Genomic DNA, 15809 nt, shown 5'->3' on the forward strand with positions numbered 1-15809 from the left:
GAGTCTTTTGCACGGCTTCAAAAACATTCCTGGAAAAGCTTGTCATTAGAATTCATAATAATACTATGCTTTTCTGAACGTTGGAAATTAGTATACGACAAAAACACCGCATACTAATGAGGAGTGTTTTATCAGCTGATAAAACACCACATACTGATAAGGAGGAGGTTTATCGATATAAAGTCACTGCACATGATGTATTATTGACCATTCGATAAGTCAATGGGCTTATAAATTATTATGAGTTTTTGAATTTTGTGGAAACCCTTAGCTTGTGTCGGTGATATAGTTTAGCAAGTATTTAGTATCATTATCTGCCTGGCTTTAGTGTAAGCACAAGCATGTTATGTTTGAGCTCATGGGAAGGGAGGAACCTAAAATATCAGAGGAAATTGGAGGGGGATCTAGTATAGCTGATGCCTACTTTTCTTTCTGCACATATGTTCTGTGCATCTCAAGATATTCTGGTTTCCTATGGGTCGTGCCTACTAATACAAAGATATTTTTGCATGGTTTTAAACCATGTGGAGAAACCAGAACTTAGCAAGTGCTGTTGGTATCCAAAAAGAAAATTGAGGGTAACCATGCATTTTTCAGAGATAACAAAGCTTCAGTATGGAAAAAAATGCCATACATTTCTTTGTATTTTACTGTTGTTTTTTTTTTCTAATTATTGTTGCTTAATTATCTCTGAAAAATGCGTGGTTACCCCCAATTTTCCTTTTCGATTCCAATAGCCATTGCTAACTTTGCTCAGATTAAACGAAAAATCTCCATTCTTGCAGTGACTGATTGTCAAATTATTGTCTACAGATTGAATAAGAATATCCTGATGTGCCTGAACAAAGAGTTTTCACGTTTTTCCACTTATTGAATTTAAAACTCGATCATTCACTGCGCATGCCCGAAAGTTAACGACAGAACCAACCAACCAAGTCAAAAGTCCACCATCGCTATAACTCGTTCATTGCGCATGCGCACATTCACGAGTTAAAATTGCTTATTTCACTATTTTAACCCATGTAACGAGGTGCATGACGGCATGGTATTCTGCATTTGATAATATAAACAATTATTGTTTACATTCAAAAACATGGTCACTGGATACAGCAATTCCAGCACTTTTATTGGTTAAACGGTCATGGTCATTGGAAATAGCGACTATTAAATTTACCTTCTGGCTTTTCTTGCAAAGCGAAATCAGCAAGATCTAGCAATTTTTTTGTAGGTGTTTTTCATAAAACAATTATTCCACTCGCACTTTTTGGACGTGGTAAGATTATAGCCAACGAGTTGTTGGCTATCTATCATCTGATATCCAACGTGCACTCATGGAATAATATTGTTAAGTAACAACTGGGAGATGAGACCACAAATATATTTATCTTAATCATATAATAATATTATATGGCAACTGGTCTCCCACACAATCATTTTTAGGGAAGTTGATTTTCTGTGTAGGATCAAAATCCACTCCTCGCTTGGGAATGGCTTTCCTCTCTTGGGATGAGTATGGGCTCATTTACTGAACAGTGGCTGGTAATCGAGCCTATTATTTGTGGCGAGGAATGTAATTATGACTTCCCTAAACATGACTGTGTGGGAAACCAAATGAAATTCTAATAGAGCCAAAATATTAAATTTGCACATTTTGCAACAAATGGAAGACTTAGAACCATAAATATATTAATATTTTATTCACAGTGCAAATAAGAAATTCTAATACAGTCAAAATATTAATTGCGCATCTTCAGTGTTCTCTCCTTTTTGTTATTTTTCGTAACAAGCGTTTCTTTGCAGCATGGGGAGGGCTGGTGAAATATTGTGGAGGGGGGGGGGGGCTAATTAAAAGCTTCAAGAAAGAGTCAACAGGGCCATAATGAACTAAGATGGCTGTACTATTTTTAGGGGGAAGGGGGTGAGGGGTAATCTGGAAACTGGAATTCCAAGGATGGGGGGTTTGGGGGGGGGTAAAGATAACTAATGGATAAATAAAATTCCAGCAACCTCCACTTGCAGGTTTTACAATATCTGGAAAATTTAACTCTACAGCTCGTAAGTTTAACAAAATCTCTCTGAGAGCTTCACAGAGATTCCCAATATTAAAAATATTTTGCAGAGTTTTTGAGTATTTCTTGAACAATGAGCTTGTCTTGTTCACTGTCCTTATCTTCCTCATTGCTGATTCTATTGAGACAAACTAACAGTTCTCTAGCTTGATGTTTACGCTCACTGTAATTAGAATTCAGCAATATTAAGTGCAGTAATGAAATATATTCAGTCCTCATCTGCGGAAAAAAAATAGAAAACATGTTATATTGAAGGCATACACCAATTAAAAGGTTTTATCTGGGGCATTGTATAAATCATTCCAGCCAAAACAAAGGACATAACAGAAAAGAATGAAAAGTGTTTAAAATGAGAAAATAAAAACCTTAAAATACATCTCACCTCTTGTTTACACTGGGTATACCCCTAAACTATAGCTTAATTGGATCATGTGTACTATAGGTGGTCTTGGTCGATATGTCGACCGATACATCGACCGACTATCGACCGATATATCGGTCGATAGTCAGTCAACTATCGGTCGACTGTCGACCGGCTATCGGTCGACAGTCGACCAATAGTCGGTCGACAGTCGATCGATAATCGACGAATAAATACGTCGACCGATATAAACTAAGATCATCAATATTTGACCGACAACGGACCGACACTTGACCGATGCTTGACCGATACTTGACCGATCATCGACCGATACTTGACCGATACTCAACTAATAATTTTGAGGCCCAAAATTATGTCGCTCAAAATATATTACGCCTTGTCGAAATCTTCCAAAATGCGTTTGATTAAAAAGAAGTCATGTCTTCTCTTTGGACCTTGTCTCCTGCAATGAGCTAGACTGCTCGTCTCTCTTTCGCACAAAATTTACCGGCGAGCAAACAAAAATAATTTTGCCATTACTAGACACCGCGATCGACAAATAGCACAGGCGCCAGCTCGTACTGGCGCCCACGCTATTTGCCAATCAATCGCGGCTTCGCCGTTCTCAGGTAGGTTCTAGTAATGGCACTCGCAAAATTATTTTCGTTCGCTCGCCGGTAAATTTTGGGCGAAAGAGAGACTGTCTAGCAATGATCTGAACTTAAATCCGCTGAGGTTTGCTCGCTTTTTATATATACTTTTTCAGGTACGTTGGCTAAACGATACTTGACCAATACTCGGCTGATAGTTGACCGATAGTTGACCGATATTCGACCGATATTTGACTGATATTTGACCGACAATCTACCGATACTTCACCGACAGTCGATCGCTAAATACCCATCGATTTGTCGACCGATACATCGGTCGACTGTCGACCAATATATCGGTAGACTATCGGTCGATATATCGACCGACTAGCGACCGATAGTCGGCCGATAGTTGGGCGATATATCGGTCGACATATCGACCGAGACCACCCATAGTACACATGATCCGCTTAATTTGCAGATCTCAGCACATAGTTTCTTGTCAAATGGTGACTTGGTCTTAAAAATGTAAGAAAGAGGAAAAAGTTACAAAAAATGAAGGGGTGGTTAATCAAGGAGGAAGGTAAGATTTTATGTTTCCATTGTGCTTCACACTAGTGAGCCATTGAAGCAAACAAATATACACCCCTTAATAAAAAATAAACCAGCTTTGTAGGCACTTGAGTAGCTTTCATTTTATTTGATATCAATAAATTTTATTTTGTATTTCTCACAAAATCTAACCAAAGTTTTAATTTTTAGTTTTTTTGTTATGCAATCATCTTTTCATGGAATTGTGGTCGCTTACAAGAAAAAATTATAACGCTGTCCCCTTAAAAAGTGGTCACGATTGTTTATGAGAGGTGACCATTTACAGGAGGTTACAATATTATTATAATGGAGGCGCAGTGGTGTAGTGGTTAGCGCGTTGGACTTTCGATCGGATGGTCGGAGGATCTGAGGGTTGATGGTTCGAGGCCAGGTTGGTCTCTTTATTGCTGTGTTGTTTCCTTAGACAAGAAATTTTTGCTCCACATTGTCTCTCTTCACCCAGGTGTATAAATGGGTACCAGCGGCATACTGCTGGGGGTAACCCTGCGATGGACTACCACCCCATCCAGGGCGGAGTAGCAATATTCCTAGTTGCTTTATGCCACAGAAACTGGGCTAAGCTCCGGCCGTATGGGCCACTTAGGCTCTTGTGCAACTTCACCATTTACAATATTATTATAAGGCTTTGACTGGGAAACATTATTTTGGTGTCTTGGGCAGGTGGTTACTTATGGGAGGTGGTCACACATGGAGGTTTGACAGCACTGTATAATGATTTTTTACAATGGCTAACTCACCCCTGCCCCAGGTGAAAGATCAGTTAATTGACGCAAGACAATCTCGATCAATATCATCATGTCTGATGTGTAGAAGAAATCGGACGTGTCTCGAGAAGAAAAGATATCCGTGAGAAACTTCAGCACAGAGTCAGGGCATGCTCTGGGATACTGAAACATCGCTGTAGGGTCCTCTGTTAAATGAATGAAAATCTGTTAGCCAGGAAAAGACAATGAATCTGACAGGAAAGTGAATGAAGAGAAAAACAAAGAAAAACAAACGTATACTAAAGCTAAAAGTCAGACGTTAACCATTTGATTACACCAACCTTCTCTATTTATAAGAAGCATGATTTTTTCACTCAGTACTTTGGCAACTCTACGAGAAGCTAACACCCTCATCACAATATTACTCTGAAAATCTGTCAACAAAAACAGTATGTACAGAGAAAATTAGAACAGCTAACCAATAGGTACAGTCTTTGATCATTACCAACTAGGGTTATAGTTTACTGAACTAAATGAACTACTGTGGTGAAATATCTGAATACTGTATCTGGGATTTCAGACATGGGCATTAATTTTGCCAATGATTCCATCAAATTGCCAGCAATGATTATGACTGCCCACTGCACTGCATTTATTTGTATTTTGTTTCTAATATTTGTTGTATATATACTTTTAACTTATTCTTTTAATTGCAAAGTGCTTTGGAATATTTTATTCCATTTAAGTACTATAGGAATTATTTTATTATTATTTATATTGAAGGAAACTGTTTATTAAGTAGCCAATACTGACACCCCCTATCCCCTCCCACAGAAGGGATTGGAAATCCCAGGGAGGCCCTCAAAGGTAAAATATTTAAAGGAAAGTATGAAGGTAAATTGGAATTTCCAAAGGGGTGGGGGTGGGGGCGTAGAAAGGACATTTTCTGGAACTACTCAATAGCACATACATTCTGGGTGTACGGCGTTAAATGGCGGGGGTTTTTTTTATATTCATACCTACAAAGTGTTGGTTGAATGCAAGGATGAGAGGAACAAATGTGTCCACCAACTGTTCACCTTTATCGTCATCTGCTGCACTTTCAATGGATTCAACAAGAAAATCCACAAACGAATGATCAATCTGATCTGTTTACAGAACAAAAAAAATAAAGAAATACTTAAGTTTTGTTCGATTGACTGTGTTCCAGAATAAGAATAAGTGGAATAGCTGAGCACTAGATTTCTCTTTATAAGTAACTTTGGGAAGACATTTCTGAAAACTTTTTTCTGACACATAATAACGATTTATTCAAAAGGACGGTGCCCACTAATACAGAAGTATTTTTGTGTGGTTTATGACTATGTGGGAAAAGCAGATCTTAGCGAGGGCTATTGGAATCCAAAAAGAAAATTGGGGGTAACCACGCATTTTTTAGAGATTATTAAGCAACAATTATTCTAAAAAGCCATTAAATACAAAGCAATGTATGGCGTTTTTTTTCCAAATTGAAGCTTTATTATCTCTGAAAATGCATTACCCCCCAATTTTCCTTTTGGATACCAAGAGCTCTTGCTGAGTCCTTGACTACTTTCTCCACATAGTTTTAAACCACGCAAAAAATTAATTATCCCTGTATTAGTAGGCACCACCCATAGAAAACCCGAGTATCTCTAGATGCGCAAAACGTATGCGCAGTAGCAAAAGTAGGCACCGTCCTTAAGAGCAACTATGTCACTACCAACCAGTAACTCTTAACACCTCTTATAGGGGTTTTCTTTTCATCCCTGTATGTATTCCAATTCCAGAATAGGATCAATGGCATATCTTTGTTCACAGAGGTCTCAAATATGCATAACCGACAGGCTGTAGTGCATTTTAGATCCCTTTATTGTTTTAGCTTAGATTCACTGTCTTTTTTTATGTGGACTTCAATTCCTTCAAGAAATGTTGCCCCCATGTTTGATCTGTTGCTTTACGTTTCGTTTGAAATAAAAGCCTATGATGATGGGCAAGATTTCTGTTTTATCACAAAATTAAGTGAAAAGCAGTGGATAAAACATTTGAGCAACGCTTCCCAAGCTAAAACATCAAAAGGCTATCTCAAATTATGCACTAAAGGTTGGTTATGTAACCAGCCTTTCAATAATGATATGTCAAGTACTGTACTTTAAATATTAACTGCTGACAGGCTACTTCAACTTATTCCTCATATCCACTTAAGAACAGTGCCTCCAGATACAGATGTATTTTTTCCAGCTAATTCTCACTATGTGGGAAACCTTAGGAAGGCCTGTTGAAATTTAACAAGAAAATAGTAGCTGTGCATCTTTCAGAAATATACATAATACATTGTTGTAAACATATTTAAAAATGCTTTTTAGAATTATACATTCTAAAAAGATCTGTATTAAACATAACAATGCATATCAATTTTTCTCCAAATTGAAGCTTAATATTAATTTTATTTTATTATCTCTGAAAAATGCATGATTACCCCCAATTTTCGTTTTGGATTACACCACTCTTTGCTAAGACATGTTTGTCCTACATATAAATTTTATAGTAATAAACTGCACAAAAACATCTTTGTTTTAGTAACCAACAACCTTAAGAAAACCGAAGACAACCTAAAATCTTGTGTAATTCAATATTTGATCAGTAAACTATAATATGACACTACAAAAGACTGATCAACTTACCATACAGAGTAAATGGAACAGATTCTCCAGTTGAAAATACCATAGTCAACAACAGAGCACAGTGGCACTGCATCACAGGATCTGTAATATTAAGCATTGCACACAGTGAAACTGAATGCTATTGGAGTTAATCAATATTATTCGCAAGCTACTGATGGTTAGCATACAGTGATGTCATGGCGGCCATGTTGGTGTACAGGAACAATACTTAGACTTTTCTCTTTGGGGAGTTATCTTCCTTTGTTTTCTACACCAACATGGCGGCAATGCAAATCACCTATTGCTGGCCCAATGGGTATGGTTATTGAGCTGTTTTGGTTTGAAATTTGGTCATAGGTTTTGCAGTTTGAACTGAAAATGGGAATAAGATTTTTGGCCCTCTGTTCTGAAATTGAGTAAGGTTTTTAAGGGAACAGTTAGAGAGTTCAAAGGTGACGATCTCTTCTAATTGAAGGGCTGGGAGCACAACCAACCTAATTTTCTTTTTGGCATGGCGCAGTGGTGAGAGCATTCGCCTCCCATCAATGTGGCCTGGGTTAGATTTCCGGAGTTGACGCCATATCTGGGTTGAGTTTGTCATTGGTTCTCGTCCCTCCCTCCACAAAACCAACATTTCCAAATTCCAATTCGACCTGGAAACAGTGGACGAATAGCCACTCTGTGGATGTGCCACTGAAATTCCCATTTATTTATTTATTTTATTTATTTATTTATTTATTTATTTATTTATTTATTTATTTATTTAATGACATTTCAGTTCACTTTTTGTTTTGCATTTTTTTTTAAGATTACATTCACCAGAGTTTTTACATGCAACCTTGAATTCCTTCAAGAAATGTTGCTGCAATCTTTAACAAAAATCTTGCCCATAATCATAGGTTTTTGTTGCAAACAAAGCACAAAGAAACAGTAAAAACATTGGGGCAACTGTTTCCTGAACGAATTCAAGACCCTGCACATGCAAAAACATACAAACTAACAAAAAGCAATCTGGAATGCGACATAGGTCTGTTATGCTCTCAGCCCTTCAATTATTATTAATATTAATAGTGACATGGAAAACAGAGATAAAAAAGTAGCCAAAAGACTTCATTCCCCAGCATACAGTGTAGATGATTACGGTTCACATACAGAATCTTCAGGCCTGAAAACAGCTTATATAATTGATTTTAGAGCCCAGTCGTGGCTCAAGGTTTTGAATAAAAGTGAGGATCACTAAAATATAATTTTTCAAAACACTCCTTACCATTTTTTCTGTTCATGATGTCCATAGCCAGCTCTGAAGGTAGGACAGAACACAACAGCTGGGACAGAATCTCCTTCTCTAAACCACACATGCATCCAAAAATCTCAACCAACTGTTGACGCAGCAAACGCCTCTCTTCCTATATTTATAAAAACTACGTGGATTAGAGCTCTACACTACAGTTCTGCTAGCAGAGGCCTCTTTTCCATTGTATTCGCTGAACTGACGAGCGCAAGGAAAAGAGACCTCTGCCCTGGACTTCCATTCAACCGCCATTTAAACTCAGGGCAGAGGTCTCTTTTCCTCATGCCCATCAGTTCAGAGAATACAATGGATAAGAGGCCTCTGCTAGCAGGGAACACTACAGAAGAGATGTGCATGATTGAATGCAATAAGTGAAAACTGTTGTGAACCTAACAAGATACATGTATCACAATCAGGAATCAACAGTAGTTGACTTCATCCTCTCATCGTCATCATCAACATCACCACCATCATCATCAACACCATAACCATTATCATCATCATCATTATCATCATCACCATAATCGTCATCATCATCACCATCATAATCATTACCAACATCAGCAGAACTGTCACCAATACCACCATCATGATAATCTATCAGTTACTGACTTGCGGAAGCCATTTTGTACAAAACAGCAAAACCAAGTCCTCTACTGCTAGCAATGCAAACAATGCTATAACTAGGCAAAAAAAAAGACGACTGAGAAATGTTCATGTCGCATTGAAAATATGCATAACAATAACATGAACAAATCTAAAATCAAATAACAAGACATTCATAACAATTGCAGAGTGAAGCACCCAGGTAGAACACTTACCATTTGAAAGTAAACAACAAGCATGTTGATGTATTCATAGTCATCCTGCCTCAATACTGCTCGGCACACAGCAGGATCAGCATCCAGCTACAATGAAATTTATACACTGTAACTTGAATATCCAGTGGATAAGACGCCATCCAGCGGATAAAATGTTTTGGTTGGAGTACATTTTATCCGCTGGATATTGATTTATCAACTGGGTAGAGTTATCTGCTCTCTTACAATTTGTGTTCATTAATCCTTGAAATCCGTTTCATTTCAAACTTCTTGCTTCATGATTACAACAAGTTAGAGTGATGCGCTGTCATTATAAGTCTAAATGTTATTTGATGATCTTGTCACCTGACCTGACTTTCCCACCTCGCGAATTTGAGGCAATACTGAATAACCTACAACAATATGCAAATTCACGAAATTTTTCATTGCATGGTTCAAAGTGCAATTCAGAACTGGGACCTGAATGCTTGCTGATCAAACATTCACCTTGTAAGGAGAAATTAAATGTTGGTAACATTATTGAGGCTTAAGGGGTCAAAAACCACATTACATTAAATTTTTCCGAAACTGAGGTAAAGGTCCTGAAAAAATAGGTCGGCTTAAAGGTGAATAAATACGGTATAAAAGAAAGACTTTGTACTGACCAAAATACTTAGAAGCTCTTTGAGCAGCTTATGAAGAATTCCCTCATCTTCGTGCACAGCCCAAGTTCTCTGCTGTGAATCATCCTTGTGTTCTGTTAACTCATCAAGAATTCTTATCAGCTGTTGGCCATCATGAGACTGAAGCAAAGCATCCTCATCTTCACTGCGTGATTCCTGAAGATGGTTAGAAAAATTCCAATAAACTAATCTTTGACATACAGTGGAACCTGGTTGGTGGTATAAATGGGGGGGAGGGGGGCCCATAAAACTGTGCTTCCGAAAAACAAGATGGCCCTACAAGGCTCTACATTCTGTTTAGAATTCTCTAGTAACTGTTATAGTTTAGCTCTGTAATTCAAAATGCAAAAAGTATTGTCTCTTTCACTTCAATACTGAAAGCACTCCTCTTAACGTAAACTTAAGTGCCTTTCACTTCTTTTAAGCCTTATAATATAGGTAATTTAAATTAATGTCTTAGCTCTGTTCTATTTCTACTCTGCCATTGATTTTGTCATTATTCTACTGTTAAATTGTGAATAATATAATTATGATAGAGGGAGCCCATTATTTAAAAGCCTTGTGGTTTCTCGTGGGCTTCCTCGCCTCCTTTATTTTATCATCAATTTCATTTATTATAAAGATCGATTTTGAGATTTATTTTAAAAGGAAAATTAACAAAAAAAAAAAGCATTACATGATGGTTCGATGACATGTTAATTCTTTCACAGCATTTGACAACGATGACATGAAGTCATCGAAATGTCATGTAACGTTTTTTTTTTGTTGTTAATTTCATTTATATAGTGGAAAAAATAAACTTGGAACTTGAACTTGAAACTTCAATCTTTTGTTATTATGAAAATTGTCAGGAACAATATTTCAAAGCCAAAAGTGTTTTTCATTAAAAATATTATTATTAGTAATACATCACTTTAAACCGACTTGTACTGACCTTTTGGCGTACAAGATCTTGTAATAACTGTGTCATGGCATCTGATGTTGTTGGAATGGAACCTTGTATGTGTGACACCACTGTATGTACTGCGACATAGGACTTGTCATAACTCAAACCTGTACTGTAAAAAATACCATCCTCTTTATCACAAGGCTCACAGAAAACTTCAATTCATGCTACAACTTTGCACAAGATCTTCTTTGTAATAAAATTAGGGATTCAATTAAAAGCTGGCAATGAGCAAATAGACTTGCTGTGAACATTGCTTTGCTAGCGATTGGCAACCATCTCATCCACATTTTTTACATAAAGTTAAATTAAAAACATTTGTCCACCTGTTAACTGTCCTTTTCGTTGGGGAGGAAACATTGCATGACAACAACAATCTCATCCCCTTCAGAGTAGGGATGGCGCAGTGGCAAGAGCATTCACCTCCCACCAATGAGGACCAGGTTCAATTCTCAGAGTTGACACCATAATTATGTTGCTGAGTTTGTTGTTGGTTCTCGTCAATGCTCCAAAGGTTTCTCTCCGGTTAATCTGGTTTACCTTCCTCCACAAAAATCATCATTTGCAAACTCAAATTCAATGCGTAAACAGTGAATGTAGAGCTACTCTGTGGATGTGTGACCGAAATTCCCATTTATTTTATTTTATTTTATTTTATTTATGAACCAAAAGAGTGTCTGGGATGGAGGATAGCTCAATGTGGAACAGCCACCAAACACAATGTGGAGAGAAAATATATTTTGATGAAATGGACAATCTGCCATGCACCAAAGCAGAGCAGGCTCAATCAGTCTTCAAAAAGATTAAGAAACAATTTAATGAATGCTTAACTTTCTTACTTGATTCGCAGTAGCTCTAATAATTCTGCAGCAAGTCCAGCTCGTACTTTAACAGGCTCAAGATCAGCTCTTTCTGGGATGGCAGGAGGGGATGATGTAACAAAGTGCTCCTTGTTAGGAATCTCAGCTGAAAAATAAGATTATTACTTTTTAATTAATGAGTACAAGTCAGTCAAGACTAACCTTACAAACTTCTAAAATGAAGCGCATTGTTGGGGCTCTGTGGATAGCTGGTTTTTGCAGAAGCTATGGAAAGTTCAAAAACGTATAAGGGGACATACCTACTGTGTGACCACTGAACTAGTTTCTGGCTAAAAGAGTGCTTATACATAGATTTAGAAGAGCACTATATCATGAGTCAGAATAAATAAAATGATCACCAAAGATAACATGCATTGATTGTCAAACAAATTCTCTCAACTATCCCCACAATAAGTATTATAGAGATTAGTAGGACGAATATAGATGTTGATAACAAGAATTAAAGGCTTAATGCATGCCAGATGAGTGCATAAAGACTGGAACAAGTAAAGAAAATCCAAATCATTTTGCATCTATCAAAACTTTCTGACTGTTTATATTTACCTTTTGCCTCGGTAATTTGTTTGACAGTGGAAACAGGGGCTGCTGGTGCTGGTCGTCTCTTCGTAGATTCCTTCTTTTTCTCGTTCTTGTCCTTCTCAGGTGGTAGGGTAGGTGCTGGACGACGAGGTTGTGCTGGTGGTTCCTGTGCTGCATCCAAAGGTTTGCTTTTCGACCTATCAAGCTGAAAATCTGAAGCATTTGGTGATGCTTTCCCAGGAGACATCTTGCCAGAGAGAAGACGGTTTCTGTGTTCTAGTAATTTGCTATGGGAGAAAGGAAATGTTATGTTGTTGTTTACATTTGCCTTTGGTTCCAAACTTTTAAACAAATGTTTTTTTAATTTTTCACTATCCCTCTTCTCAGGTTCATTGCCATGATCTGGAACACAGGAAAATTAAAATCAACCTGGTTAAAAAATTAAAACAACAACGCTACCTTACATTTACCTTGAAACAGAACTAAAGCACAGATGGTACAAATTCAATATTTTTCACTGATCGTTAAATTTACGTGAAAGCTGGTAAATTATAGATAAAACCACAGGAAATTACTGCACACATCCTTGCATTTTATAATTTCATCCGAATGCTTGCAAGTAAGAACCAAATTTATTTTTTTAATACTTTTTTTCAGAAACAGCACCACAGAAAAGTACTTCTTTTAGTCTGCTTTTATTCAAATGGTCACACTTCAGGATTTTATACAGACTTTAAAATACCTGTTCTTTTACAGAATTTAAACAGCATAACAAGAAAGTACTGCTCATTACAGCTTTCAGTTGAATGGTAATAACAGAAGGTACATTCCATACCACTGTGATTTGAATAAAGGCAACTTAATTAAAGGCCAATAACACCACGCAAGTGAAGAAATAGAAAATAACCAATGCCAAACAATGAATAATTGAAAAAAGTAGAACCTATAGGAGTGCTAAACAGCAAAATATTTTAGTTTGCCTGTCTCTTTTATCTTCTTGTTGAAAATTTAGCTCCGTTTGCATGCTCCATAAGAACATTAATATTCAAATAGTTGCCTCAAAGTTAAGATGAATGTACAATGTTGCAAACATAGTACATGACAGTTTGGCTGTCCCTATTGGAAAAAGGCATCTGCCACCTCAACACTTTCACTCCCATGATCTGAATGTTAATTCTCCTTACTGACTTCCATACATTTCTTTTAAAGTCAGTTCAAAGAATTTGGTGTTACATCATTGAACAATATCACCTAATTGATGATTTTCTTTATTCTCATCCTTCTCCCTGTCTGGTTAACGCTGTATTGATAATGTAAGGAGAAATTACATATTGATCACTCCTGGGAGTGAAAGGGATAAATCAAAGGGTTTTTTGGGTGGAAATTCAAGAGTCTAAAGTGAGTTAAACTTGCATACCTCAAATTAGCTCTCTGTTCATGTGTATAGACACCTCCATTGTTTGCTGCTTGTGTATGGGTGACTTCAATGGCTCTATCTATAGATGCAAGAACTGCTTGTGTCTCATTTGGATCAACCTAAGAGGAAAAAATAAGCTTAGAAGATTAAAATAACATGGTGAAACCAGTGCGGTCCTGGTGTGTCAGTATATGCACAATCATGCCTGGACAAAAACAAAATGATTTAACAAAACCTAACATTAAATTATCTCAATTGAAATCTTTATGGTAATTCTGAGTCAGGTTCCCTGCAAATTTGTCTTATTTATTGAAGCACAGTAATATGAACATCCACTAACATCAATTAATTATCAAAAGCTTTCCAATGACAACTTTATGTAAAATAAGCCTCCTTTTACTGTGGACAGTCAGTCACGATCAGTAGTGACCACAGTTTGATCTTCTTGCCTTGCAAAAAGTCTCTTATGTCAAAATGGTTCTTTGAAATAGACATCATCCAAATTCACTTCCTTAAAAAATATTTTTAAGAGCAATTTTAAGAGCAATGTGCTTGATTTCACCTTGAAACACAGTGCAGTGATTAACACCTTTCACTCAATAAACCGATCTTAATCCCTTTACTTAAGATTTAGAATAGAGAAAATATGCATGGCAGCCTTCCACCATTTTGAATGAAAGCAAGGCTTCCGTTTCTACTTCTGTTGTATTGATTCACACAAGGTCAGAAGATTCTTCTGATTCCAACTCTATTCCAATTCAGCTTCCATTGCCAGTGTGAACCAGACCTTAGGAAAACTACTTGAGTGTATCCTGGTTATCCTATCATCAAAATTATTAGACCTTAATCCAAAAGAAATATTTATTTTAATTAATCTGTGTCATTTATTCATTTATGTCTTCTTTAAAGTTTAATAGAATCTTATGCTTATTACACCTGGAAAATTATCTAAAACAATGAGAAAGCTTAATTTGCTTGTAAAATTATTAATATTTGAGCTCTCAGCCTTCCTAATATATAACTAATGCATTTTGAGATTAATGCCCCACAATAGTTTGAGTGATGATGTGCCATCAGTAAGAAAATACACTGCTTCCTAAAAAAGACTGCTTAGTGCTATACTATAATATCTGCTTTACCGTTTCTTTATCAACAGCCTCCATATAACATGCAGGAACAAGACCAACTGAACCAGTTTGAGAGCGCATTTTCCACCAATTTGTGTCATGACGCTCGATGAAATAAAACTGTTCTCCTGCACGGACAGGCAAAGCTCCTTCAGCTTTCCCTGCGTAATTCCTCGCGAAGCGAGGGCCGAAGGCCCGAGCGTAGCGAGGTTAATAAATTTGTCGGGCCGAAGGCCCGCCGAAGGCCGCGCTCGGGAGCTAAGCCGTGAAAATTCGTGCCGAACATATATTTATATATATATATGTATGTATGTATGTTTATATATTTCCGTGAAGGTGTCCGCATATTGCCTAGCAACGGTGAAAAACAAAGTATGAATGACGTCAGGTTGTCTGGCGTCGTCTGCAGCAAAATTTGCATACATCGGGAAAGTTTGCGTGTCGGATAAAATTTAATCAATATTCCCTGGATCCAGATCAATCTCTCCAGAATCTTTTCCCTTTCTTCCAGAAATCTTTTTTGTGAAAGATTGCATTGAAGAAATTACACGTTTTGTGGTCGCGGTAAAATAATTTTCCGTGGGAAATAAATTCATCGAACTACGCCCGTTGTACATTTCATCTCGTCAGAAATAGATTTTTAACCGCAAACCGCAAACTAGCCTGTGGAACTACGAAAAGACCATGCTCATCAAAATAGTTGCTATGTTCAGAAACCTTTTAATCTCCTCATTCGATGCTACAATACGAGTAAAGAGGGCTTTCCACCCAGCCCCAGCTTCGCGAGGTTTTGCGAGTCACGTATTTCTAGTCATATAATGACTTGTACATGTCATATTTTAAGGGAAAACATTTTAAGGAAGAACACCAAAAATAACCTTTTGCCGCCCGGCCAGCGCAGTCCGAGCTGACTCGTACCAAGTCGTCTCTCTTGTATTTTAAAGAGAGAAGACTGGGGTCGAGTCAGAAGGTTCAACTCTTAAGCTCCTCTTAAGCGATCTGACACGTACGACGCAAGCATAAGCATAAGCACAAGAAACCTACGTGTAAACCGGTGCGACGTAAAGCATAAGCGCCTTGTGCTTGCACTTGTGCTTATGCTTGCGTCGCCCCGGTTTACACGTACGA

At 37.3% G+C, this 15809-nt stretch overlaps 1 protein-coding gene across 2 annotated transcripts; it reads right to left on the bottom strand.

Annotated features, from left to right (window-relative positions):
- Positions 1 to 1673: 1673 nt before the first annotated feature.
- LOC146459098 (NCK-interacting protein with SH3 domain-like) lies at positions 1674 to 15617 on the bottom strand. Of its 2 annotated transcripts, XM_085090003.1 has the most exons (14): positions 15493 to 15617; positions 14694 to 14850; positions 13555 to 13673; positions 12162 to 12424; positions 11577 to 11703; positions 10726 to 10849; positions 9774 to 9947; positions 9130 to 9216; positions 8285 to 8423; positions 7039 to 7119; positions 5356 to 5484; positions 4678 to 4770; positions 4370 to 4542; positions 1674 to 2288 (listed from the first exon to the last, which is right to left on the bottom strand). In XM_085090003.1, the coding sequence occupies exons 1-14, from the start codon at positions 15510 to 15512 to the stop codon at positions 2103 to 2105; spliced, it is 1872 nt and encodes a 623-aa protein (XP_084946129.1). In that variant the 5' UTR covers positions 15513 to 15617; the 3' UTR covers positions 1674 to 2102. The 2 variants fall into 2 exon arrangements, with proteins under 2 accessions (XP_084946129.1, XP_084946130.1); XM_085090004.1 differs by lacking the exons at positions 14694 to 14850; positions 15493 to 15617 and having other exon boundaries at positions 12162 to 12413; positions 13555 to 13670.
- Positions 15618 to 15809: the final 192 nt, after the last annotated feature.

The sequence above is a fragment of the Pavona decussata genome, unplaced genomic scaffold (genome assembly GCF_977016875.1).
Source record: "Pavona decussata unplaced genomic scaffold, jaPavDecu1.1 SCAFFOLD_223, whole genome shotgun sequence".
Lineage (NCBI taxonomy): Eukaryota > Metazoa > Cnidaria > Anthozoa > Scleractinia > Agariciidae > Pavona > Pavona decussata.

What these genes read in the sequence shown, in the direction of transcription:
- LOC146459098 (XM_085090003.1), bottom strand. Translation starts at nt 15,512, where the DNA reads ATGTACAAGTCATTATATGA. An exon ending in ACAAATTACCGAGGCAAAAG is followed by an intron (nt 11,704 to 12,161) that starts GTAAATATAAAC and finishes CTTATTTTTCAG; the next exon opens with CTGAGATTCCTAACAAGGAG. An exon ending in AAGAGCTTCTAAGTATTTTG is followed by an intron (nt 9,217 to 9,773) that starts GTCAGTACAAAG and finishes ATTTCATTGTAG; the next exon opens with CTGGATGCTGATCCTGCTGT.